The sequence below is a fragment of the Phodopus roborovskii genome, unplaced genomic scaffold (genome assembly GCF_943737965.1).
Source record: "Phodopus roborovskii unplaced genomic scaffold, PHOROB, whole genome shotgun sequence".
NCBI lineage: Eukaryota > Metazoa > Chordata > Mammalia > Rodentia > Cricetidae > Phodopus > Phodopus roborovskii.
The window spans coordinates 1,415,129-1,440,399 of NW_026125538.1; the positions used below are offsets into that span (position 1 = coordinate 1,415,129).

At 45.3% G+C, this 25,271-nt stretch overlaps 2 protein-coding genes and 3 non-coding genes across 5 annotated transcripts; all 5 read left to right on the forward strand.

Annotated features, from left to right (window-relative positions):
• The first annotated feature begins 3,753 nt into the window (after window positions 1-3,753).
• On the forward strand, window positions 3,754-3,826 carry Trnat-ugu (transfer RNA threonine (anticodon UGU)). The gene has a single exon. It is a non-coding gene; the product is annotated as a tRNA-Thr (tRNA).
• Window positions 3,827-4,617: 791 nt separating this feature from the next.
• Window positions 4,618-4,704, forward strand: Trnay-gua (transfer RNA tyrosine (anticodon GUA)). Its single transcript is given in 2 exon segments — window positions 4,618-4,654; window positions 4,669-4,704. It is a non-coding gene; the product is annotated as a tRNA-Tyr (tRNA).
• A 919-nt stretch (window positions 4,705-5,623) lies between these two features.
• Window positions 5,624-5,695, forward strand: Trnap-ugg (transfer RNA proline (anticodon UGG)). Its single transcript has one exon. It is a non-coding gene; the product is annotated as a tRNA-Pro (tRNA).
• Window positions 5,696-6,030: 335 nt separating this feature from the next.
• On the forward strand, window positions 6,031-25,224 carry Rnase4 (ribonuclease A family member 4). The gene is made up of 2 exons (XM_051176784.1): window positions 6,031-6,227; window positions 24,094-25,224. Exon 2 carries the CDS (start codon window positions 24,100-24,102, stop codon window positions 24,541-24,543), a length of 444 nt encoding a protein of 147 aa, XP_051032741.1. The 5' UTR covers window positions 6,031-6,227; window positions 24,094-24,099; the 3' UTR covers window positions 24,544-25,224.
• Window positions 12,669-17,326, forward strand: Ang (angiogenin). Its single transcript, XM_051176843.1, has 2 exons — window positions 12,669-12,728; window positions 16,871-17,326. The coding sequence occupies exons 1-2, from the start codon at window positions 12,669-12,671 to the stop codon at window positions 17,324-17,326; spliced, it is 516 nt and encodes a 171-aa protein (XP_051032800.1).
• Window positions 25,225-25,271: the final 47 nt, after the last annotated feature.

A 25,271-nucleotide genomic window follows, 5' to 3' on the forward strand; every position in this document is an offset into this window, starting at 1 on the left:
GCTGGTGGCTGCTGGAGATGACAAAAGCTCCCTTCCCTACGGACCCAGCCTAGACTGAGTGAACCAGGATTCTGAGATGTCAGCGTGCTCTCGTCACACACACCCTTCCATCATTCCTCCTCCTCCCCAAGCTCACAGGTCTCAGTCAGGAGATGTGGGACAGGACCAAAATGAGTCCTCCAACTTTGGAAGAGTGACCCCATCGCAGCTGTCACCCATTAGCTTCTGGGAAGAAGTCCCCGCAGCTGGTGCAAATCACAGAACAACGCTTGTCTGTGTATAGCTGAGAACTGAATGCATTATCTAGAAAAACAGGTGACTGTCCTAGCGATAGGGTGCAGTTGGGATTAGGTAATGTTTGAACGACTTTTCTATCTTTAAAAGGAAATTGTGGTATTGTGGTTCCCTGATGATATTCAAATTACATCCTTCATTTGACTAAATTCAGTATACGTGGAGGCAGATTTCCACAAAGAGTTAGTAAGCTGTGTGTGTCCTTGATCCTTGCTTACCTCTTTTGCGAACAGTGCAATCACGGTTGAAGAAAAGGCACCCAGACCTAGTGTAACTCTGTTCTTTTTCTAGGAGTCATGACCCTGTTCTTTTTCTCCACCTACTAAGAAAAGGTAGGAAAAATCTGAGACGCAGCAGGCAGCAGCAACAGGTAGCAAACTTTATTAGACCTGAAGAAGTGAGCGAGCACATGTACACACACACACACACACACACACACACACACACACACACGGATCGGGGAGGGCTCTAGACGCACACAGGAGACAGACTCCCCACAAAATGGGAAGGGGATGCAGAAACTGAAATCTGTTTTCACCTGGAGGGCTAGGGATTTTAAGTTCTTTTAGTGACATGGGATGAGACCCTTCCTCTCCTTTTTTGTTTGTTTGTTTTTGTTTTGTGTTTTGTTTGTTTGTTTTGGGGATTGGGTTCTGGTTGCTGATAGAACCAGAACTTCAGGTAATCAGACTGGCCTTGAGCATATCTGACCAGCTGGAATCAGTCAAACAGAAGGGGAGTTATGCTGGTGGCTTTTGTCTCTGGTCAGAAGGATGAGGAAGAAGCCAGAAGTTTGCCACCTTTACCATCTTTCAGAGCTCTGTCTAAGCTCCCAGTCCCTCACTTCCTTAAGACTAGAAAACTGTTATTGTTTCTGAACTTTTGTTCTCCTCTGTGCACAGGTGGTGTCTTGTTCTTGGAAATACACAGGAACCTGGAAATACCCAGTTTAGCTATTTTCTTGGTGTGGTAGTTTTACTATCTTCCTTCAAGAGTATGTAACTTTAAAAAATGTATCTTTTTATTTATGGATACATGTGTGAGCCTGCAAGAACATGTGTATTAAGTGTGTGTGGGAGCCCTCAGAGGCCAAAAGAGGTCACTGGTTTCCCTGACATTGCAGTTTCGATCAGTGATCAGTTGCTGATCACCATATGAGTGCCAGAGCTGGACCTGGAGCATCCATTACAACAGCCAGTGCTTTTAACTGCTGAGCTGGCTCTCCAGCCCCACAGGATAGACCCCTTAGACCCATTAAGTGCTGACTTAGGGATGACTTATGGAATTAATTTTTTTTATTTTAAATTTTGGACATTTGTGATAGCTTGTTGAGTTTTACTTGGCTTGTTTACCCAGCAATCTGAGTTTTGGTACCCCAGAAGTCATGTAAATAACAACAGAAGGAAAACTGATTCCACAAAGTTGTTCTGACTTTCACAATCATACAGACACAAACACAACAACAACAAATAATGGTACAAATTCCAGTGGGGGTGACAAGATGGTTTGGTGGACTAAGATTTTTATACCTGGAACCTCGGTAGATGAAGGGTTGGTTTCTGACTCCACTCTCCAGCTGTGGCATTCAAAGGCCCCCACACAATCATAAAAGCAAATAAATATTTTTAAAACAACAACAAAAAAAAAAATCGTTGTTGAACCAGGTGTAATGGTGGCAGAGGCAAAGGCAGGCAGATTCTGTGAGTTCCAGGCCAGCCACGACTACATTTGCCAGCTACAAAAACAATTGCCTGCTGGAGAGATGGCACTTTGTCAGCAAACCAGGACTTATGTGTATCACAATTGTCTGCAAGTTCAGTTCCTGGGGATGGGGTTCTCTTCTGGCCTCCACTGGCACCAAGCAAGCAATTGGTGCACAATCCCACATGAAGGCAAAACACACACATATAAAATAATCAAAAAAAAATATTAAAGCAGAAAGTAACCTTTTGAAAAGTTCATTTTTACTTATTGATTAATAGAGACAGTGTCTTGCTCTGTGTGTGTCCTTGGCTGGCATTGATCTCAAGTTCCGGCCACATCCCTACAGTGAGGTTTACTGGTGGAAGCTACTACCAGTTTAACTTTTATTATTTTATTTTATTTATTTTTGTGATTCTGGAAATTGAACCCAAGACGTTGCAGTTCAGAAAGAGCTCTACCGTTTAGCTCTTCCCCCAGACTTACTTTAGTGTCAGCATGACCTTAGCTCACAGACTCTAACACAAGCATGTTCTGTGAAGAGCTCCCTGCACCTCCAATGTACCCCACACAAACCCTGACATTTCTGCACCTCAGTCCTTTTCACCAGTATCGAGGTATGACTGAGTGTCCCCGCTCCTTTCTGTCCACCTTATTTAAAGGCAGCAGACCTATGCTTCCCTGTGTCCTTTAGTCTTTCCTTTGTAGCCCGCAGCTGTTACAGTTCTGTGCTTGCCCGGCTCTGGTGTCCCAGACTCTCTAGTTTCTTCTCCATTCAGTTTACTTTACGTTCCATTGTTGGTGAATTTTCGTTTTCTCTTTTCCAAAGGGTCTAACGTCATCTCAGCTTCTACCACTTCGAAGAGGGTGAACCAACCATGTTCTAACAGTGTACCTTTAAATATTTGGTTACTCATAATTTTCTTCTGCCAGAAATCGTCTACCCTCACCCCCATTGTGCAAATCTCAGCCTCCTGCTATCTTCAGACTTAGCCCACCCCTTTGAAGGGCCCAAATGGTTTACTTGCAAATTACACTGGTACACTTGCTTTTCATTTTGAGTTCATAAAAACTGAAAAAAATTCCACGTGGTGCATAAATAAGTGTGAGGGAAAAGATAAAATAATTATCAGTGAAGCAAATTAATAATAATAAAATCTGAATCCCTATCTGGTCCCTGACATAGAGCCTAGCACAGAATTGAAATTCGGAGAATTTGGAGCTTCTTGAATAAGGAATGAGTTAAATGGCGAACTGGGGATTGCTTGTTCTGACGCTGAGGAGATCTTTTAAGAGGCCTGTGGCGGAAGTATGTATGGAGTCCAGGAGAAAAACCCAGATGTGGGGGCACCAGTTTCCACCCAGACTTGTGGTCGGCTTATTTCCTTGCGCTGAATTTTTGTTCTGGATTTCACCGTCTGAAGGAAGCAGGAGAGGCTGGCTCAGTTGGTGTTGGTGATAGGAATGAGGGTGGCAGAGTGGGAAGGGGGAAGGGAGTGGTGGTGGTGTCGGGGTGGACTCATTCTTCAAATTTAAGATAGTAGTGATCCCCGTCGCAATCCGCCGCTGTTCTAATCCCCAACAAGCCCAGACTGTAGACTGAATTTCCATACTGTATATGGGAATGGAGTAAACACATGGATATACCGTATTTGGCAACAGACTAAAACACGATCCAGTTTTGCCCTCTTTCGTATAGTTCAGCGGCCAAAGCAAAAGTATGCTTTTCTAAGAAAGACAAAAGAGCACGTTTCGTGTGGCCCTATAGCTCAGGGGTTAGAGCACTGGTCTTGTAAACCAGGGGTCGCGAGTTCAAATCTCGCTGGGGCCTAGGGGATGTATGTTTTTGAGGGGAAAGATGAGTGTGGAGGCTGGCATGGCATCTCAGTCGTTAGCTTTTGATTCTTGCTGCGGCTCTCGAGTGTTGTCCTTCATCCCGGAGTTTTCTGCACACTGGGAGAGTGTGGCCTCCGCCTACACCTTGCTACTAGCGTGTAGCACCGCCCCCCTCCCCGTGGCCTGCGCAGGAGCGCAGCGATGGAGGGAGGGAGGGGTAGGGCTGACCCCGCGGGGAGGACTGCGCGGGGAGCCGAGGCTGCGGGATGACGAGACTTCACCGTCTAGCTCATGAAATACAGTTCCGCAGTTGGGCGTGAGGCCTTGGTCACTACACCACGGCATGAACTCAAAGAGGCTGCGCTTGTGGCGTCCTCTTAAAAGAACGCTTTCTCTCCACGCACAGCCTTTCTTCTTTAGGAGCTGAGGTCGAATTTAGAATCTCACGCTGGGCCACGGCGCCACCAGCAGCCACGCCTCCAGCCCTGAGTTTCCCAGCCTTCGTAGCATCCCACGCCTACCCGCCCGCCCGCCCGCCCGCACAGTGGTCCGGGTGCGCCCGGGGCGCACGCTCTCGGGTCTCCGGATGCGCGTGACCTCGTGCGTGCGTTCGTGCACCGCACCGCACCGCAGGCGGACCCCGCACGGCGCTGGAGCCTCCGGGGCGCCCGGTGAGGGTGAGCAGGCAGAACGCGGACATGGCGGGTGTATGCAGCTTCCTGCACGGCTGCTGGGTGCCTACCTGCAGACTGAACTGCGCTCTCTGCGGATATTACGATGTGCTCCCCTTCGATAGCTCAGCTGGTAGAGCGGAGGACTGTAGTGTCTATGACAGCCATCCTTAGGTCGCTGGTTCGATTCCGGCTCGAAGGAGTAGCCTATGTTTTGGGCTTACCTCTGGCCCTCGTTCGAAGTCCGAATACAGACGGTCCTTCTAACAAATGCACAATCACAAACTTTGTAGTGATGATCGCACCCTTCAAAAAGGGGCAAAACACAACCACTTGCCGTTTGGTTCCCGGCGCTTCTTGTTGTTCACTTTTAGTTTCTAATTGAGCCTATTTTGCTGCCCTGTGTTCAGACACCAAAGACTATAAGGTGCAGACCCTTCGTGGACACGCTTGTGTGCATGTTTGCAGTGCTCTGTCGACCCTCAGGACTCTGATTTGCAGAACAAAACCTCTGACTGGCCCCGCTGGTTGCCCCACGTTAAGCGGCAAAGAGGCGCTTTATTTATTCAGGTATTTGTACAGCGTTTGACGTGAGTTGGAGATGAGGTTGGAGGAGCGTAAAGTGCAGATAGGCAAAACACTTTGAACAAAGGACGGGATTTGGAAACGCAATTCCTGTTCAGGAAAGCTGCGAGGGTCTACAGAAAACCAGCCCGATCCTCCTCCAGCCCAGCCGGTCTCGCTCAGCCGCCTCCCGCCCCCAGGGGTGGCTGCAAGCAGGGGAACGTGTCATGCGTCTGAGCTCCGCTCGGAGCGTGAGCGCCATCCCGCTCGCTTCGGGCTCTTGGAATAAACAGGCCCATTACTTGAAATCTAAAAAGCTGCCTCCTCTGAGCCTATTCCGAGCCTGGAGTTGTCCGGGACGTGGATAGAGAGAAAGTGGGGGTAAACCCAGAATTCGTGGGTGAGAAGTGACAAAGATAGGGTGAAAATTAAATAATCCGAAAGAAAATGTCCTTGTAAGAAAAAGGGAGAAAAAGAAGAAACCGCTCGAGCACCGTGACAGCCGCCAAAATGCCTAGGATAGACAGAGGAACTGTAAACGGCGAGGGTTGTATCGCGGCTCGTTGGTCTAGGGGTATGATTCTCGCTTTGGGTGCGAGAGGTCCCGGGTTCAAATCCCGGACGAGCCCTAGGGTTTTGCACTTCCATTTCTTTAGTAACTGGAAATAATTGACTTCTCTACAAACTTTCTCCCGTTGTAACTCTCCTGCAGAAGATATCACAGGACAAAACTACGTTTCCGGGTTCCTTGAGCTTCCCCCGGGCCACCTTCCAGCATTCCCTCCCCCTCCCCCGCCGTGTCATTGAGCATCTGTGGCCTGTACTCATCGTGGAGGTCCTCCGGACATCTGCCAGTCTGGTCCCTGCGCACAACCCACACTGGGTCTCTCCTTGCAGGCTGGGTTATTTCTTTGGGTTCTGCAAGCGGGCCCAGCGGGGTGGGGCATTCTTGGAGAAATGGGGTGCGGTCCCAGCCACCGAGACTGGAACGCCCACCCTCCATTCCTCTGCACCCGGCCCCAATCTGTTTGCGTGGCCAGGCAACGCCGACCTCACCCATATCCGCGACGAGATTCCTAAGGAAACTGCATTTCTACTATTCGGCATCCCACTAGGAAAAAAGGGTGAGAAACAGAGCCGCCGCCTCCAGTTGCGCGACAGGTGGGTTTCTACTCCTGCCCCTCCATAGTCTGGCCAGGAGCGGTTTGTCTATGTGAGTCCTTTCCAACCAAGGGCGGCTGTGGGGGTCCTGGGAGACCACTTTTCGGGTCTGATTGCAGAGCTGAGGTGTGGCAGGTATCAACTCTTGCCAGAGTTGGCAATACCCTTGCCACAGTTCTCTCTCCTCAGCTTGGCAGAATCCGGCGTGAATGGCCTTTGTCTAGAACCCAGGCTCAGAGGGGACCACAGAATCTGCGAAGGAACCCCGCCCGCATTTGCTCAGATAAGGAAGACCTGAGGGTTCCTGGGTTGGTATCAGATTTGTGGAAAAGGCCTGTCAAGGTCGTGCAGACATGACTTAACATTTGAGGACTGGTGTTTTTCGTTTTCTATTTCCTGTCTCCTGCCCTCAGCTCACCCTTAAGTGTGTTGTGTAACTTTTGGAGACAAGCGTCAACAGCTTCCATGTCTTTTCACTGGGCGGTTGGGATTCTCTTGATCTAAAGTGGCAGCGCAAATAGGAGCCATGCCCTTACCCTGGGACATCTCCAGTGGGCCAGGATCTTCCCTCTGGGACCGCAGCAATCTTCACAGCTCGTTCATACGTGCAATCCCTAGAAACCTCGGTAGTCTTGTCTGGACAGCCCCTGGCCAACTCCCAAAAGACCTGCAGCTATTCAAAGAGCCTTGCACCCCTCAGCATGTGCTGGCTTGCCAGTCACACCGGCTTTTATTCAAAACTCTTCGCTAATAAAAGCGGAAGTCGAATGTTAGGGAGATGTATGGAAATAATCACTGTTGGTTTTCTTTAAATAATTTTTAAGTGTTACTTTAAAAATTAGTTTGATTTTTCTAGAAATCATTGCAGTAGGATATAAAAGTTGTATTGAGCATTAGAAAGCGTCTAATCACAGGAATGTCAAATCTTGGTCAGTTAATGTCCTTTTCTTTGTTTTTCAATTTCCTTCCTCACCTGTAAAGTGAAGATTGGAGAGAACATCATAGGCCTCCCTCTCTCCTTCCCTCCTCCCGTTCTCATCTTTAACAGGATTTGGATACTATGGGGTTGAACTGTAGTTTAACTGGAGCTGTTTAGAAAAAGCTATGGCCAGGGTCAGAAACAGGCCTGAAAGGGTCATGAGTTAGTGTCATCAGTGTCTCAGTTTTGTGGGATGCAGAGCTCCCATGAGCTTCTGTTTCAGCCTTGTTCTTTCTGCATCCCATGGACCATTTGTGGAGCTGTTCGCTGGAGGCATTATTGGTGTGCCTCCAATCATGGATTAGAAAGTGTACTGGGGAAACATCTCTTGAGATTTTCCCTTGTATCTATATTTGAGCAGAGAGAAATCTCCGTAAACAGGTATTCTGAGAATAATTGGAAGCCAGGAACAGGCCAAAGCCTGGTGTGCTGGGAAGTGAATGTTTAATTTGTATCTTGTTTGGAGATTCAAGGAAGTCATCAGGAATTTGTTCCTCAACCACAGATGTCCCCACTTCCTCAAACCATAGTCCAGTGAGCCCTTCTCTTTTAGTTGTTGCTTCTGTTACTGATTAAGTGTTATGTAAACACTATAAAGGAATTTACACAGTTCACTCATACCTTCCGTACTTGATTCTCCAATGAGTCCTAAGGACAGAATCAAATGTACACTCCATATAAAGGGGGGAAATGTCCCAACACTAGAATTCTTGAAGGAGAATGTCATGCCTCATGTGCCCATGCATACTACTGACTTGGAGAAGAGACAGACAAAAATTCCAAAAAAGGGGAATAGCTTTCAAAAACTTTGGCGCCTGTCCTGGAACTAGCTCTATAGAAAAAATCTGGCCTCGAACTCACAGAGATCCATCTGCCTCTGCCTCCTGAGTGCTGGGATTAAAGGCATTCACCACCACTGCCCAGCTGATTAAACTTTTTTAATGAATATTTTTTTAAAATTTTCATATGAGTTAAAATTACTGACAAAAATATAATATTCAGGCTCAGGGGTGTGGCTCAGTGGTAGTCTAAGTAGCATGTTTGAGACCCTGGGACTGAGCCTTAGCAACACACACACACACACACACACACACACACACACACAGAGAGAGAGTTCATCATTCATAGACTATGATTGCTTGCATCTTAATAAAATACAAAACTTTAAAATAATACCCATTTCTGTTTCAATATGTACCAAGTTGGAAAAATAAATAAGTCCTGACCTTTTGTCAGGGAAGTGAACAGGTTCTAAATCCCCTGAGCTGGCAGTGGAAAGGGATCTGACTGCTGCCACTCTTTGGCTGCTCCGTGGCATTCTTACTCGGTTCTAAAGAAAAGAGGCTGCTCTGTTTGGATAAGGTAGCATGAGTGCTGTGGGTTAGGGTGAAGTGTATGCTTTGCAGCTGTTTACCAGAAAAGGGTCATCTCTGGCTAGGGGAGCTGGCTGATGTGTACCCTGGGGCCTGATGAGGCCATTGGGGTGTCGCAATACACTTGGCTGCTCTATTCTAACAAATGAGAGGTTGATGACTCTAGAACTCAGTTCTTCCACATCTGTTTAAAAAGTGATGTGTGATTAATTTAAAGTAGGTATGTTTGCACACTGAGCATTTCAGTGCCCAGTTGGATACCAGTAGAGCTCTCACCCAGAAGATCCCCTGTGCTACTACCTCTTTGTCCTTCTGAAACACTTTATATTTTGGCATTTGGCACTTGTCACATGGAAATGCTGGTCAGAAGTGTGCTTGCCTTCCTTCCAGAGACTCTAGTCCCTCAAGTCACCAATGCAAAGAGAAGCCAGGCTACAACAGCTTGCTGAGTTATCTAATCACAACCCCAGCCTCATTTCCTTTCAGTCACAGCTGGGTTAGAAGGAAAAGGAACAAGGACAAAGGGGAACTTCAAGCAGGGCTGTGCCTCAACAAAGCTGAAAGTGTGGAGGTTGTCCTTTCCAGGTCCCCATGCCACTCATCCTCCTCAAGCTGTCAGGCCCTGTTCGTAGGATGTGTGTCCCTCAGGGTGTGCACATTTTGGGCAGCTTCTTTTTGTTTGTTTGTTTGAGACAGGGTTTCTCTGTGTAACCCTGGCTGTCCTAGAACTTGATCTGTAGACCATGCTGGCCTCAAACTCTACGAGATCTTCCTGCCTCTGCCTCCCCTGGGATTAAAGGCGTGCACTTTTTTTTTTTTTTTTTTTAAAGAGGTTATACGCCTAGAGATTTTACACTGGTTAGGAACAACACCTGATTGGCAAAGGCAAATTAGCCACTTTCAGCAACTTTTTGCAGGCAAGAGCAGAGTACGCCCCAAAATATTGCAACACCCAGATGGCCTCATCAGTTCCCAGGATAAGTATCAGCCAGCTCCCCTAGCTCAGATTGCTCTACTTGCAATCAAGTTTTATTTAGTAACTGCTACCAAATCTCACATCTCTGAACCTTTAAAGAGAAGCCCAGAGAGTATGTATAGTTATAGGCTCTAGGTCAGCTGATAGGGACTTAGGTGTCAGTCACTAAGAATGCAGAAATGAGTAAGCAAATATTCTTCTCTAGAAAGGTTCCACCTAATGGAGAGACAACAAGATTAACTAACTCTCAAAGGAAAGTTGATAGCCTCTTTCCTTAGTTACATCAACCTGAAGTGAAGCCAGATCCATCCCATCCATTCTGTGGGAACTATAGATGAGCGCAGTCTTCCCAGTGTTCCCAAGTCCAGGTGTGAGTGCACCTGAGTCAGCGCCCTGAGGCTGCCTGATTGCATCTTTCCTGCCTGGGCTTCCAGAAGAAGTTCTGTTCCTGTGAGGGAGTCTGAAGATGCAGGAGTCTTCCTCCTGCTAGAGCAAGTTAGTCATCTGATGCTCCTCCTTCCTCCTGGCACAAATCTTGTTCTTGTGCCCAGACTCAAAACACCCCAGACAGGGTTCTCATTTGGAGAAAGGTGCATCCTCCCTGCCTCCACCTCTCCTCCCTCATTGTCAGCCTATAGTGTGTGTGTGTTTTCTACTTTTGTTTTTTAGAAATTAGTACAGCTTAAATTATACGCAAATATATACACAGAATGATGGTGCAAAATCCAGAAATTGATAAAGAGCTAAACTATTTCAATCTTGCCCTATGTAGACAATAAATGTATAACAATTCTTTGTTGTTGTTGTTGTTGTTGTTGTTGTTGTTGTGAGAGGATTTGAGACAGGGTTTCTCTGTAGCTTTGAAGCATGTCCTAGAACTCCCTCTGTAGACCAGACTGGAACTCACAGAGATCCGCCTGCATTTGCCTCCCACGCACTGGGACTAAAGGTGTGTGCCACCACCACCAAGCTCTTTAATTTTTATATTTATCTGTTTTCTGTATGTGGGTATTTTGTCTGCATGTATGTCTGTGTACCAGGCACATGCAATGCTTGGGGAGGCCAGGAGATGTCATTATAGATGGTTGTGAGCTGCCATGTAGGGGCCAAGAACTGAGCCTGGGTCCTCTGAAGAGCTGCCTGTGTCCATAACACCTGAGCCATCTGTCCAGCCCCGAAGATGAATATGTAACAATTCTAGTGAACCTCTTTACTACCTCCCTGTGTGCTTTCTGGGTGTTAGAAGTCTGACCTCACGGTTTATCTACTGTTTAGTCTTGGTGTTCTCTCATAAGCAGAACACAATACCTTCTTTACATAGTTTCGGTGATGGTTAGATGTAGGCAATTGGTTTCGCAATTGCACTTTAAAGACCAGAAGGGTGGTAGTCAGGTTCTGTTTCCTGTGGATGGGTGAAGGGAAGACAAGCCCAGGAAATACTGTGAAGGTATTTCTGAACCTTGAAGAGGTGAGAGCACAGCTTGCTGCTTTACTCCTTCCTCTAGACTTCTTCCAAAGTGGTTCTTGGAGCTGAGCTTAAGATCAGAGATAATATGTGTTTGCATCTAACCCATGGCATATGAAGAGTGAAACCTCAGTCCTGCTGTGAGCCAGGGGAAGGGCCATGCACACAGGGTAAGAGGTGGCTTTGGAACAAAAGGCCTGAGCAAACATCTGGTCTCTGAGCAAACTTCTGGTCTACCAGGTAGTTAATATATGACCCAGGCATGTCCAGGGAAAAGGTGAGTGACTCCTTGTTTGTCCACTATTAGTGTCCTTGATTTACATGTCTCTGCCAAAATAGAGGTCCTTGGATATGCTCTCTCCACCCCCTCACATGAGCAGTCTACATAACCAGACTGAGAGGAGCCACTAGCTTCATTCACACTGCTGGACTGGGTCTCTAGAAGCAAGCAGCAGGACTCATCTCCAGTTGGAGGAGAGGTGGTCAACTTTTGTAAGTTTCTTCCTCCTGGATTCTCTACTGCTCTATGTCTTTTTCTCTGTACTCCTTTTAGCCATTCATCTATTTTAATGAAACCAATTATCTCTTCTTTGGACTCTGGACCCAAGCTCATACATTAAAAAGAAAATGAGTCGAAGCCTAAATTTCAAATGAGAGCAGGTTTCTCTTGGGATAGTTTGTATCTGGATGAAGATAAATTAGTGGAACTGAGAACAAGGAGATGGAGGTATAGGAGGGATTTCTCCATTGTGATAGTCTCCCAAAGGCTTGGGAAACTATTTTCTGAAGGGCATCTGAATTGTCATGTTCCATGATAAACATGTGACTGGGCAGGAAGAAAAAGAAAAACCCCAAACCAGGAAGTATGCTTTCAGCGCTGTTCTCTACACATTTCTCTCCTTTAAAAACGTACATGCTCTTTAAGAACAAAATGGAATGTGTCCACCATCAAAGGATGGTGGGTTGGGGGAAGAAAGGAGGGACGGTTTGAAGGAAGACTAGGCACCTGACAGGCTTTCCTCTGGAAGTGTTGCTGGCGATACACAAATGAGTGAGGGCATGGCTGTGAAAGGGTTCTCAGCACATTGTCAACCCTGCTACCTCTCTTGGGCTCAAAGCACTGCCAGTGGAGTGGGAAGAAAACGCCAGTTCTTGTGAGAACTAGTCTACAGGAGAGTTGGAACACATTCTTCTGACAGAAATCCAAATGACAGTCATGTGTCGTGTAAGTGAGGAACGTTCCCTAAGCACCTTTGGCCTTGGTGGATTTACATCTGCACCCAGAATAATCCAGCTGTCACTTGTAGTCTCACAATTATACTTCACCTGGTGTTGGGGGAAATTTAGAGTTAAATATGCGATTGAGACAGTTGCCAGGGTAGACGTTGTTGGCCATGGTGTGCTGCTGGGGTTCGGTTTTCTGGGTGTTTTAGAGAAATGAAGTTATAATAAGCCTGAGAGCTGCATTAGGTGAGTTGGTAAAAATTAATGTGCAGCTTCTGCAAGTTAGAAACAAGTTCGCCCTTTACCTGGCCACAGAGACCTGAGTTCTTTCAAAGTCTGAAAAGCAAATGTCTTTTAGGAGGCAAATCCCGTGTAGTGTTGGTCTATTGATGACACATGGCCTTGGCTTACACAGGCAACCGTCATGGAAGATGTGTTTCAGCGAGATTGGACCAAGGTTGTCCCATCCCCTTTCTTCCAGGTGGTACCTTGTACCATCAACAACTTTATATAAATCTGTCATGTGATTCCTATGTTGTGGAATCTTGCTAATGAAACTGATGTTAGCTTAGTGAGAACCATAGACTCTCAGACTTTCAAAGCTAGAACCTCTCTCATTTATGGACAGAAAAGCATAGGCCTAGAGGAGAAATAGAAGTTAATCACCAAGGGGATTTTGAGAGTCTGCTGTGAAGCAAGCACTATGGTTCAAGGTAAAAAATGCGGATCCCACTCAGTTGTAGATTATACAGCATGAGGAAATATGGTAAGTGTGTGCTTGGAAATGGCAGCCATGAAACCTGAGAGCTGGCAAATATCTGCTTTGTGATACCCTTAGCATTTGGATCCTCCACATTAATGGCGTTTGCTGTGATGACCTGTAACACCTAAAGACTACCAAGGTTGCTTGCCAGTTCACATTCCCCACAACCTGCACTCCTACAGGGTCTTAAGCACAGGTTGGCCCCTTCACAAGAGCCAAGTGTCGCTACCAAACGGCAGCATTACTATCCACTACTGCCATCTGTTGATTCTTTCAAGTATTACCAGCTCTTGTGTGTGTTTAGGTTGGCATGGATCTCTCACTAGGCAACCGGGCTAACCCCAAACATGCAGCGGTCCGGCTTGTCTGTTCTATGATTGCAGGCATGCATGCCGCATCACACACCGCTCTATCTAATTTCCGAAGAGAAATCACATCCAGGAAAGATGACCCCAAGGCAAACGCGAAGAGCTCAGCAAGTGGGTGTCATGCAGTCTGGCAGCTCTGCTGGAGCAGCCGCAGCGTGTGAAGGCTGGTTGTTCTCAGGGTTAGGTGTCCTTTTCTCAATAAAAACCAAACAAACTCGAGTTTGATTCTGTTACAAATTATAATCTGCATACTTAATGGAAGTTTGTTATTTCAGGACTGTGAAATGACAAGGATTTGGTGTTCTTTAGCCATATACCGAATTTGTCTATGGTTATCATGAAACAGAGCGAGTGGGTTAGCTTCAGGTGCTAATTAGAAAGACAGTTCATTCCCCTGCCCATCACCTGTCTCCCACAGGCTCAGTAAGGCCTCAAACCCCTTACCTCCTGGGCTCCTGCTATTCTCCCTGGCTTTCTGCATTGGGGAACAAACTACATACAGATTGAGTACACACACACACACACACACACACACACACACAGTAAAAGTAAAAGCATTCAGACTTACACATGAGAGAAACACAAAATAAAATTAATGATTAACTTAATGCAGCTGAAAATGTACCGAACTTTAGGGAAAAGAAAAAGCCTTTCACCTGGGGCTGATCTTCTTTCAATAACACTTTTCTTGGGGCTTAAAGATACTACATTCTTTGTATTTATTTATTTACAGACAAGGTCTCCTGTATTCCAGGCAGTCCTTGAACTGGCTATAAAGCCAAAGATGACCTTGAACTTCCAATGCTCCTACCTCCATCTCCCCAGAACTGAGCATAGTAGTTTTGTTTGTTTGTTTGTTTTTGTTTTTGCTTTTTTTAGCATTGTGTCTTTTATTATAAATGTCTATGGTTTAGTAACATACATAATTTTTACTTGCTGGATGATAATTTTCAAGCAGGAGTATATTTGTTTCTACAAAAACGTTTCAGAAAATCCCTTCTTGGTTACACACTTGTAAGCATTGCTAGGGGAAAACTGATGCTAAATAATATTTGCATAATTGAGCCCTGCTACTGCCTTCACTCACTTCTCCACACCACACAGTTCCAACACGTTTATTACATTTCAGAGAAGAGTGTTTGACCGTCATGGTGGGATATCTTGTCCCAGCACTACCTTCACAGACAAGAGGCTCTCGCTCCATGAAGTGGAGAAATGACATTTGTAGAATGCATGAGTAGACTTCTGCAGACCCAGTAGTGCATATTATGACAGACCAAACTTGAATGAGAAGACCATGTGTCAGCTCCATGTTTTGTCTGATGATCTGCTTGTCCCGGGTTTTATTTTTTTATGAAGTAATATATTACTACTAATAATTTTTATGAAGTAATATATTACTAATAATTACCAGAAGTATATTCTTCTTGTAATTTCAGCTTCTTCCTGGTATTCTGTAGATATTTGGGCAATGATAGGAATCATCACTAATACATATTACAGTAGAGTCTGAAAGATAAGCATCAATGAGCTGGTCCGTTTTGGCTATAAATTATCTCACTCCATCACTGGAGGGCATCTTGGAACATCCTAGTTAATAAAAAAAGGATGGGAAATGGATACAGCTTATTATGAATGGAAGTCTCTTATTATTAAGCCATGGACCAGTTAAGCTATGATCCATGCACATGGTAGTTCTTAATCAAGAGTTTCAGGTTAGCCTGGGCTACATAGCAAGACCCTGGATCAAAAAAAAATTTTTTGTTGTTGGTTAATGTGGGGGCATTCGTAGCTCTCTAATATATTTGGTGTAGACATATATATATATATATATATATATATATATATATATATATAGTGGGTTTTGTGGGGAAGTGAACATTAGTGTATATATTCCTCAGAAGCCATGTACCATGTTTTCTGGGACCTGAAACTCACCAGTTACTGGGCTGGATAGTAGAGGATCCTTATGTTTCCCCCTTGACAGCATGTCCTTAAGCCCAGCTTTTTACTTACTGAACTACGTTCTCCTTATAGTGCTTTTATAAAAAAGATTAACTTATATTATTTTAAGTGTATACATGCATGTCTGTGGGAAGGTATGTGTAAGAGAGTGTATGTACCCCCCAAAGGCCAGGAACATTAGACCTCCTAGAGCTGGAGTTGCATGTGAGCTGATGTTCAGTTTGAGATTTGGATCCGAACTCAGGTCACCTGCAAGAGCAGTATGCCTTTTAAGTGCCGAACCATCCCTGCAGCCCCCTATGAGGAGGGTTGTTAGGTTTCGGAATGGTCTTTACATTTTTCTCCAAAGACTGAAGGACAGTATCAGAAACTGCTTGCTACAAACACCTAGTGCCTCTTGATTCTCAGAATTCCAAATTTTGTAACATCTTTCAAAAGTCCGGAAGAGGGTCAAGCTCCAGCAGGAGGGCCCCTTTGGTCCTAAGATGTGCGGTTTGTGATGGATGCCTGTGGTTCAGGGTGAGCTAAGAGCTCTTGAGAGATGATGGCAGAGCTCATCTCTCTGTCCTTTTGGGTGAAAACTTACCACATGTCTTGAGTCCTTTGGCTTCATGAAGAGATCTCAGTTTTGTTTTATCATACTGTAAGATCATGTGCCTGTGTTAACCATATTACAAACACAGAGGAGACTAGAAACTATTCTCTCAAATCATCCAAAGGGTTTCTGAAGGGCAAGCTTGCATTCCCCTTTTCGCTCTGTAAGCATAGCTTCCAAGCCCACTTCAAGTACTACACATTTGTTCCATTCCTCCTGTGTGCTGACTAGTACTCTGACCCCTGGGAGGCACACCCCGCCCCACCTCACACCAAGGTGATTTGCTCTCAACAGTTTTCCTCACTGGTGTGGAACTGAGTTATCTGAGTTCTTGGAATCCCATCTCAGTAACCTTGGGAGATTGGCTGACCCAGAGGTCATCCTTCATGGCTCTCAGCTCCTGTGTTACCATTTCTCTCACCTCAGGAGGCCCCGTTGCTTCCCCTGGATGCCACATTTCTATTCCTCTCTTTCCCTCTACCCTCCAAACAGAGTCTTCTGTGTTGCCCAAGCTAGTGTGGAACTCCAGAGCTTGAGAATCCTCCTGCCTCAGGTTCCCAGGTAGCTGGAACTTACAGACATACCACTAAGGACATACCTGTCCTTAGTCTATCTTAAAGACCTTTGTGGCCCAGGATCTAGCACAGTTCCTGGGCCCAATAGGGAGTTGAGTAATGTTTGTTATCAAGTTAAGTGATGCATGACTAAGAATATAAATAGTTTGTAATTATGCTATGACTGATGGGACCCTAAAAGATAGAGAAAGACGGCTGGGTCATGGAGTCAATTAGGGAGGCCAAAGCAAAGATGGAATTAGATGACTGAGGACAAAGTAATTTGTTTTGTTCTATCACAGAGAAAAGTCCCCTCCCTTTTAGCCTAAGTGAGAGTGTGCTTCCATGGCCCTACTATTCCTACTTTTTTGTTTTTGGCAGGAATCTCTGTTGGAAGAGATGACAATGAGTCTGGGCCCCTTGTTGTTGGTCTTCATGCTGGGTCTGGTTTTGATCCCACCAACTCTGGCACAGAATGACCCCAGGTATATCAAATTCCTGAACCAGCACTATGATGCCAATCCAAAGGGCCGGGACGACAGATACTGTAACAGCATAATGAGTAACCGAAAACTGACCTCTCCCTGCAAAGAACTCAACACATTTGTTCATGGTACCAAGGACAACATCAAGGCCATCTGTGGAGCAAAAGGAAACCCTTACAGAGATAACTTAAGAATAAGCACCTCTCAATTCCAGATCACCATTTGCAAGCATAGAGGAGGGTCTCCCCGTCCTCCATGCCGATACCGAGCGTCCAAAGGGTTCAGACACATTGTTATTGCCTGTCAAAATGGCTTGCCTGTCCACTTAGATGAATCTTTTTTCAGTTCATAGCAAGCAGGCCCCTGGCACAGAGTTGGCTTTTTATCCCTCTTACCCCAGAACACTGATGGCAACATTCACTGGCAGTGGCCAGAAAATAAACTATCTGAAACTTATGTCTCCTGATTTACAATGCACATAAATAAAGGTGTCTCTAATGCCCTTAAGAATCCATCTGGAAGAGTCACTAGTTCCTAGTAAATTTCGCTTTTCCTGTTTTTTTCTCCTCAGCTGCTTCCTGGGGGAAGGGACAGGAACAGAGGTGTTTTTCCTTATCTGCCAATCAATGGGAGGGTGGACTTCATCTTTCTGTGGTGGTGAGGATGATAGATTTACAGACAGGCTGGACAGGGATTTTCAAAAGAGTCAAGTTGTCTGTTAAGTAATAGATCACTAAAGGAGCCCTTAGGGAAAGCGCATTAGGACTGAGAGCCAACACACCATAGACATCCTCCCCACCCACTCCTCCCTTCTCTTACATACCCCCCCCCCACAAACCAGCATGGGACTGTCAGCACTGAGTGGGGAGGCACACTTCATGCTGTCATCCTCAGAAACGTAATGAGTTCCCTTAATTTTTTTAGGGACCTCAACTCTAACCAAACCAGATTCACGGTTTCACACAGACAACCATTTCAAGTTTAGCCTATATGAAGCAGAGTTGAGATTTTTATCAATGATCATTTTTTAAAAGATTTATTTATTTATTTATGCATGGCTACAGGCCAGAAGAGGGCACCAGATCTCATTGTAGATGGTTGTGAGGCAACTTGTTGAGAATTGAACTCAGGACCTCTGGAAGAGCATTCAGTGCTCCCAACCTCCGAGCCCCTATAAGTGATAATTTTAACATATGCTGTCAACATAAAGGTGGCGAGAGAGGGACTGAGAAAGGGACATACCCAAATGTGGGTATGGGCTTCCCAACAGACGGTCATGTATTAGACATATGTATAATTTGGGTACCTCTCAAGTCATGTCTTAAAAGGCTGCTAGAACATCCCTCCTTCTCCCTCTCTTTAAAAAATCACTTATTTTATTTGCTGTATATTTTATTATATGTGTTTTGCCTAAATGTGTGTATAGGAATCACATGTGTGCCTGGTGCCCATGGAGGTCAGAAGGGTTGCTGGGCCCCCTGGAGCTGGAGTTATAGATGGTTATGGCAAATGCTGGAATCCAAACTCAGGTCCTCTATGAAAACAGCAAGTTCTTAACCACTGAGCCTCCTCAAGCCCTCTTTTCTCTTTGTTTTGATGAGTGGGAGCATAGGGTTGCTCAGGAGATGCCTTGGATGGAATTGCAGTCTGCAAATGTAGAATCAGGAGCCAACAGGGTCGAACAAGGGGTTTAGTACACATCTTCTCCTTGGAAATAAGGTTTCTTCTTGGGTTCTTAGAAAGGGCAGGTTTACAGCTGGCAAGGGAGGAAGGTCTTCTCTGCAGTTGTTAGTTGTGATGAAATACTTGCCTCCCACACTGCCAAGCAGGGGCTTCCTACCCTTCTCACAGCCCTGCCAGTTCTTTTTATCTATTCAGTGTCTCACTATCTATTCAGTGTCTTTGAGGAATTGTTTCATTGTTGATTTTAAGGGAATACCCCCAAGACATTTATTTGTCATAGCTAATTTATTTAAACTTTAAAAACTTGGCTACTTTTTATCATTAGTCTTTTACTTTATTGAGTGATGCTTGACAACTGTGGGGTTTTAAGGAAGTCATAGAAAGATGTCCAGCTTATTTTAACTCTTCAGCCAGATTTGTTTTCAAGTTTAACACATAGCTTGTTGACACTGTCTGATGCACTGACAAGCCTACAGGCTCTGTAGGTGGTGTCCTGCTAGGCAAGACTCATGAGCACATGCCAAGATGCTTTATTTAGAAAACAGTTGCTAATAAATGAAAACCACCAGCTGTGCTGTCTTGTGACTATCTGAAATCAGGGTTAGTTTTATCTATTGCTCTGATTGCTCTAAATTGGGCCCATAGCCCTATTTTCCCAGTCCTCAAGCTGTGGGCCAGTACTTGGGTGAGCCCAGCCTTCCTGACAGTGTTCAAGTTTGGGAAGGGTTTGGGAAGTCAGCTGCTGATTCTTGGCACAGGAATCACCACTATCTCTTCAGAAAACAGGAAGAAGTTCAAATGTCTCTCATTAGACAAGTTGTCTTAAAAAATATAAAAAGGCCAATGAGATCATTCAGTGAGTGAAGATGCTAGCCACCAAGACTGATGACCCAAGTTTGATTTGGGGACTCACGTGATAGAAAGAGATAATCTATTCCTGCAAACAAACAACAACAACAAAAATCACATGACCGGATGGATGGGTGCTTTCTCACCCATTGATGGAGAAGCAGTTAACAGTCCTGATAATTTTGTACCGAGTCTCCTGCTCTATCATAATACAAAGCTATAGGTAATACAAATTATAGGTAAGGCATTGTGTTTCAATAAACCATTTGAGAAAGAGAAGACAAAATCATAGGTGATTGCAGGCTGTTCAAGGAAAATACAAGAAACACTCCCAAATTTCACAGAATGGTGACCATGTGAGGAAGAAAATTCCATGCATTTGGAAAGGAAACTCTCACCAAGGACACAGCACCAACAAATAGACCTCCAGTTTGTTGTTGTTGCTTTTCCAGACAGGGTTTCTGTGTGTGGCTTTGGAGCCTGTCCTGGAACTAGCTCTTGCAGACCAGGCTGGCCTCGAACTCACAGAGATCCTCCTGCCCCTGCCTCCCAAGTGCTGGATTAAAGGATTAAAGGCGTGCACCACCACCACCCAGTGTAGACCTCCAATTTTTTGAGAGTGTGATTACCTCTTTAAAAATAAAGGGAGTCAATAATACTGAGTGTAGCACATTGTAGTAATTCGTTATTTTCTCCTAACTGAAGAAAGCAGATGAAAACAAGAAAACCGGAAGTGAAGGCACTTGGCTCTGAAGACCAAGCTGGAATTCCCTTTTCTGCTCTGTAAGAGCTGATCCCTGGCCCGCTTCAAGCACAGCCTTCTTCTTCCCCCTTTTTCCTATGCACTGTGCAGTAATTCTGCCTTCTGAAAGAAGTAGGCCTGCTCCCCTTCACCCCAAGGTGACCCTGCTTTCAACTCCTTGCATGCTCAAGGATAAAGCTAGACACATGGGAAAGAATTGCCAGCTTTTAACGACCACTTATTGTGTGCTAGGCATTAAACTGTTGAAAATTTATTTCTCACAATGTTGCAACAGAAAGGTGCTAGTATGGCTCTGGAACTTGTAAGGCAATATGCTGAGAGATTGAGAGACCTGCCAAAGCCATGCACTGTGTTACTCTTCTTCCTATTGCTATGACAACATATTCCAGCCAATCAACTACAAAAGAGGAAAGATTCTTTTGGCCCATTCCCTTCATACCTGTGGAGAGGCAGTGAATTATATAGCAACAGCACAACTTCTCACCTCACCGCATCAGGAAAGCAAGCAGGAAGAAGCTGAGGTTGTTTTAAGGTCTCTTCAAGGCATGCCCTCAGTGACCTAACTTCTTCATAATAGCACCACCTTGGGGACCAAGCCTTCAACTTATGTGGAGGAACTTTGAAAGTCTGAACTATAGCAGCTAGCCCAGGGGGATCATGGTGTCAAAACAGTTTCTGACTGAGAATCCGTGGAGAGCCGTGGGGAGATTGCTGGTTAAAAGTGTACTGAATTGGAAAGCCCCTCTCTTGAAGTCAGAGGTTGCCCTGTTTCTGTTATTCCTACCTCTGCCTCCTATGTGTTGGGATTTCTGGTGTGCCCCACTGTGCCTGGTTTCCAGAGATGCTGGGAATAGAACTCAGGGCTTCATGCATGCTAGGCAAGCATCACTCTACCAACCATCACAGCTTTATCTGTGGCTGCCTCATTTCTCTTGTGGTGAGAGCCTTGGGATCCACCTATGCATGTCTACTTTGGATTGCTTCCCTAGGCTGTTTGTTGCTATGTCTTACTTATTTGTTTAGTTAGTGTATCTGAAGTGTGTGTTTGTTGTTACACAAATACTTTGGGTTTTCTATGTAGGCCAATTTTCTTGCTAATCCATATTTTAGATTAAAAAAAAAAAAAAACCCATGATTAGAGAAAGTAAATAAGAGCCATGTAAAATGAGAGGTGGTGGCAAATAAAGGCCCGTTCTGCTGAAGCTAAAACGTAAGTATTATGTGTCCCTGCAGAATCTGTGTCTGAGGTCTTGGACAGAGAGAGTGTTGTTTTGACTCCTGAATACTTGGCAGTCATAACGCAATGGGGGAGGAGGGTCTACCTGGCTTATGTCTCTAGGTCATGCTCCGTCACTGAAGGAGTAAGAGCAGGGACTTAGGCAGGCGGAAGCAGAAACCAAGGCAGACAGAATGCTGCTTGCTGGCTGGCCTGTGGACTCATGTCTAGCAGTTTTTCTCCTACAGTCCAGGGAACAGAGATGCTCACAGTGGGTGGGCTCCTCTACAGTAATTAACAGTCAAGAGCCTGACCCCAGACATACCCTCAGGCCAGTCTGATCTGGGAAATCTCTTAATTGAAACTCCCTTTGCACTTGATTCTAGATCAGTGGTTCTCAACCTTCCTAATGCTGCGGCCCCTTAATACAGTTCCTCCGGTTGTGGTGACCCCCCCACACACACCCCACAACATAATTTCCTAACTGTACTTTTGCTACTGCTATGAATCATAATGTACTTCATAATTGTACTTTTGTTACTGTTATGAATCATAATGTAAATATATAACACATAGGATATCTGATGTGAGACACTCGTAGGGGTCGTGACCCACAAGCTGAGAACCACTGCTCTAGGCTAAGACAAGCTGACAGAACTAACAGGGCCAGAAGTAAATCAAACACCAGCTTTCTGTCTCTATTCCTCTAAAAACTACTTAATTCCCCTCTTCTTGACATGGTGTTAGCAGAATGCTCGGTTTCTTCTTTTGGGTCTCCTTGATAAATATAACTTAGACTCAAGGGGAAGCTTGAGAATAATTTTATTGGGGTTTAAAAGAAAAATAATGGAGGGCAAGCTGCAAACCTTGGGAGCTAGCAGGAGGAAAGAGATGAAGAAGAGGAAGAGGAAAAAGCAAGCCTTTTGAGTTCGGGTCTAGGGAAGCAGCCAAGTCCAGCAGTAGAGTCCAGCCAGCAGCATGCGACAGAAGCAGAGGTAGGGGCTTAGGGAAAGTGAGGAAGCCAGAGTTCTAGGAAAGTAGCTCAGCATCTGGAAGAAAGGTGATAGAATGGAGGTAGCCAGAAAGGTTAGCCTTCCCATCTCCCCAGTGTGGTTTCAGGTGAGTCAGCCTTTCTGAAGGGTGGTCTCCTGGCCAGGTGATTGACAAGCCAAGCTAGACTAACCCTTAAGGGAGGAGATAATCGTATGTTATGATAGCACAGTAGAATATCAAGTAACTACCCAGGGGCAGATATTCCATTCTTTTGACTGGGAGGCCCAAGGAGTGCCAAGCTGATGCTCACCTTTCTAGTGTTACCAGGGAAACAGGAAGTAGGGCCCCAAGCCAAACATGAGGGAGGGGGCCACCCTCAGTGACCCCCTGTAGCAATGCTATCTCAAATCTACAGCTGGGGGCAGGGCTGTGAATATGGGGGGAGTGTTAAAGAGTAACACTTGCATTTGGTGCTGGTAATTACCACTTAACAAAGGGTAGGCTATTGTCAATCACCTTACAAGTCAATCTGAAGACTAACCACCAGGTGGCACCATCTGATAGTCATTCCTGCAGAAAAGTACTGTTTATTACCCTGTTTAAATATTTTTATTCTTTGAGAACTTCATACAATGTACTTTATTCATATTCGCCATCCTCTGCCAGCTCTTCTAGATCTGCCCCATCATCCTACCCACCCAACTACATAGGCTCCTTTTTGATTTTTTAAACCCATTGAGTCTAGTTTGATCTGCCCAGGTACTCTTGGGTGTGGGACTATCCTCCGGAACATGGTCAACCTACCAAGAGTCACACAGCCTTAAAGAAAATGTTCTCCTCAGTTAGGCTTCATGCCCCCCTCTCCTGTCTAGGCTGGCTTGAGTCTGCACAGGTCTTGTGTAAACAGCTATGACTTCATATGTGTAAGTTCCCTGTTGTGCCCGGAAACACTGCTTCGCTGTAGTCATACCTGGCCTTCAGTCTTCCCACTCCCTTCTCCAAACGGTCCCTGAGCCTTGGGAGGAAAAGGGAATTTGTTTTTAACAATCACGCAGAGTTCCCCCACCCTTCCCAAATGCATGATTTACTCCCTAGCAAAATAGTCAGAAGAGGGGGAAGGCTAGACTGAAGGTTGTTCTCCTTTATCTCCATCATTTGCTAGATACAGGGCATTTAAATCAATCGGTAAACTTACTTTGACCCAAGTCTATCTGAACCTTTGGGAACTGAAATTTCCAGAATACCAAACACTCCCTAATGATCACACTAGCTAATTCTCTTACAAACCTCACACCCTAACCTTATGCCGATTTACCTGTTCTTATATTACACTCTAGTCACACGGGCCCAGACCACTGCCCACCGGTTCAGTTCTGCCCTGATGTGCTCTGGTGGCTATACCTACCACCGTCATTTAGGAGAGGAAGTCGGTGTTGCCAGACTATTTGCTCTTAGAGAAAAGGGCTGGGAAAGGTGGGAGCAGGAAGAATCGGGTAGATCTTGAGTGGAAGGGAGGGGGAGGGAAGATTCTCCAGAGATTTCACTTTGCTGTTCTTAGTGCCTCTCCAGCGCCCAGTCCTGACCCTCTTTCCTCCTGTTCTTGCTTTCTTCTCAGGCAGTGATGGCTCTGCACAGGACCCAGTGCTTGCTTCTGCTCCTGGTGCTGACCCTGCTGGGGTTAGGTCTTGTGCAGCCCTCCTACGGCCAGAATCAAATGTACCAGCGGTTCCTTCGACAGCATGTTGACCCTCAGGACACAGGTGGCAATGACAACTACTGCAACTTGATGATGCAGAGACGGAAGATGACTTCTCGTCAGTGCAAACACTTCAACACCTTCATCCACGAAGACATCTGGAACATTCGTGGCATCTGCAGTACCACCAATATCCAGTGCAAGAACGGCAGGATGAACTGTCATGAGGGTGTAGTGAAGGTCACAGACTGCAGAGAGACAGGGGGCTCTAGGTTTCCCAACTGTAGATACAGGGCAAGTACCAGCACTAGGAGAGTTGTCATTGCCTGTGAGGGTAACCCAGAGGTCCCTGTGCACTTTGACAGATAGATAACCATCCCACAGCTGCTACAGTAGTGACTGGTGATTGGCCTCAGAGTCAGTGAGAATAGCAGTGATGTATTGGAAAGCCTCAGACTTTGTTTCCATTGCTTATGCCTTACACCCATATATACCCAATATAACCCATTGTGTTAAGTACATCATGACCAGAGAAGGAAACCTCTCCTGGTAGCCTGGCTCTCCCAGATTCTAGCCTCTGAATGTGTGCATTACATGTATTTACACAGTATTTCAACTATTACAAAGTACCTTTTTGTCCAAGGTGTCTCATTCCAATGCCCTAGCTACCCCCTGATACCAATTCTGCTACTTTGTTCGGAAGCCTAGAGTTAAAGGATTTGAAGACCCTGAAAACAGTGGAAGATCTCAGACTAAATCCAACTGAACGGGAACTCACATAGGGCTTTACCTACTCCATTATGTGTGTTTTCTGATATTTCTAAATGTCATCCTTAATGAAACCACTAAGAATTTGGGGGAAAAGAGAATTTGGAAATAACTTGCTGGTAAAGCGAGAACTTTGAGTTACTTGGCATTATTATGGTTTGTTGCTCCCAAGCTTTTTAAAAAGCTATATAAAAAATATATTAGATTACCGAGATTCTTTTACCCCCCCCTTAACTAAAAGATATTCCACATTCTCATTATAATAAAGAGCTGTCTGTTGAACCTACAGTGACATGGATTTGTGTTCCCCTGAGTGTTCCCTGCACATC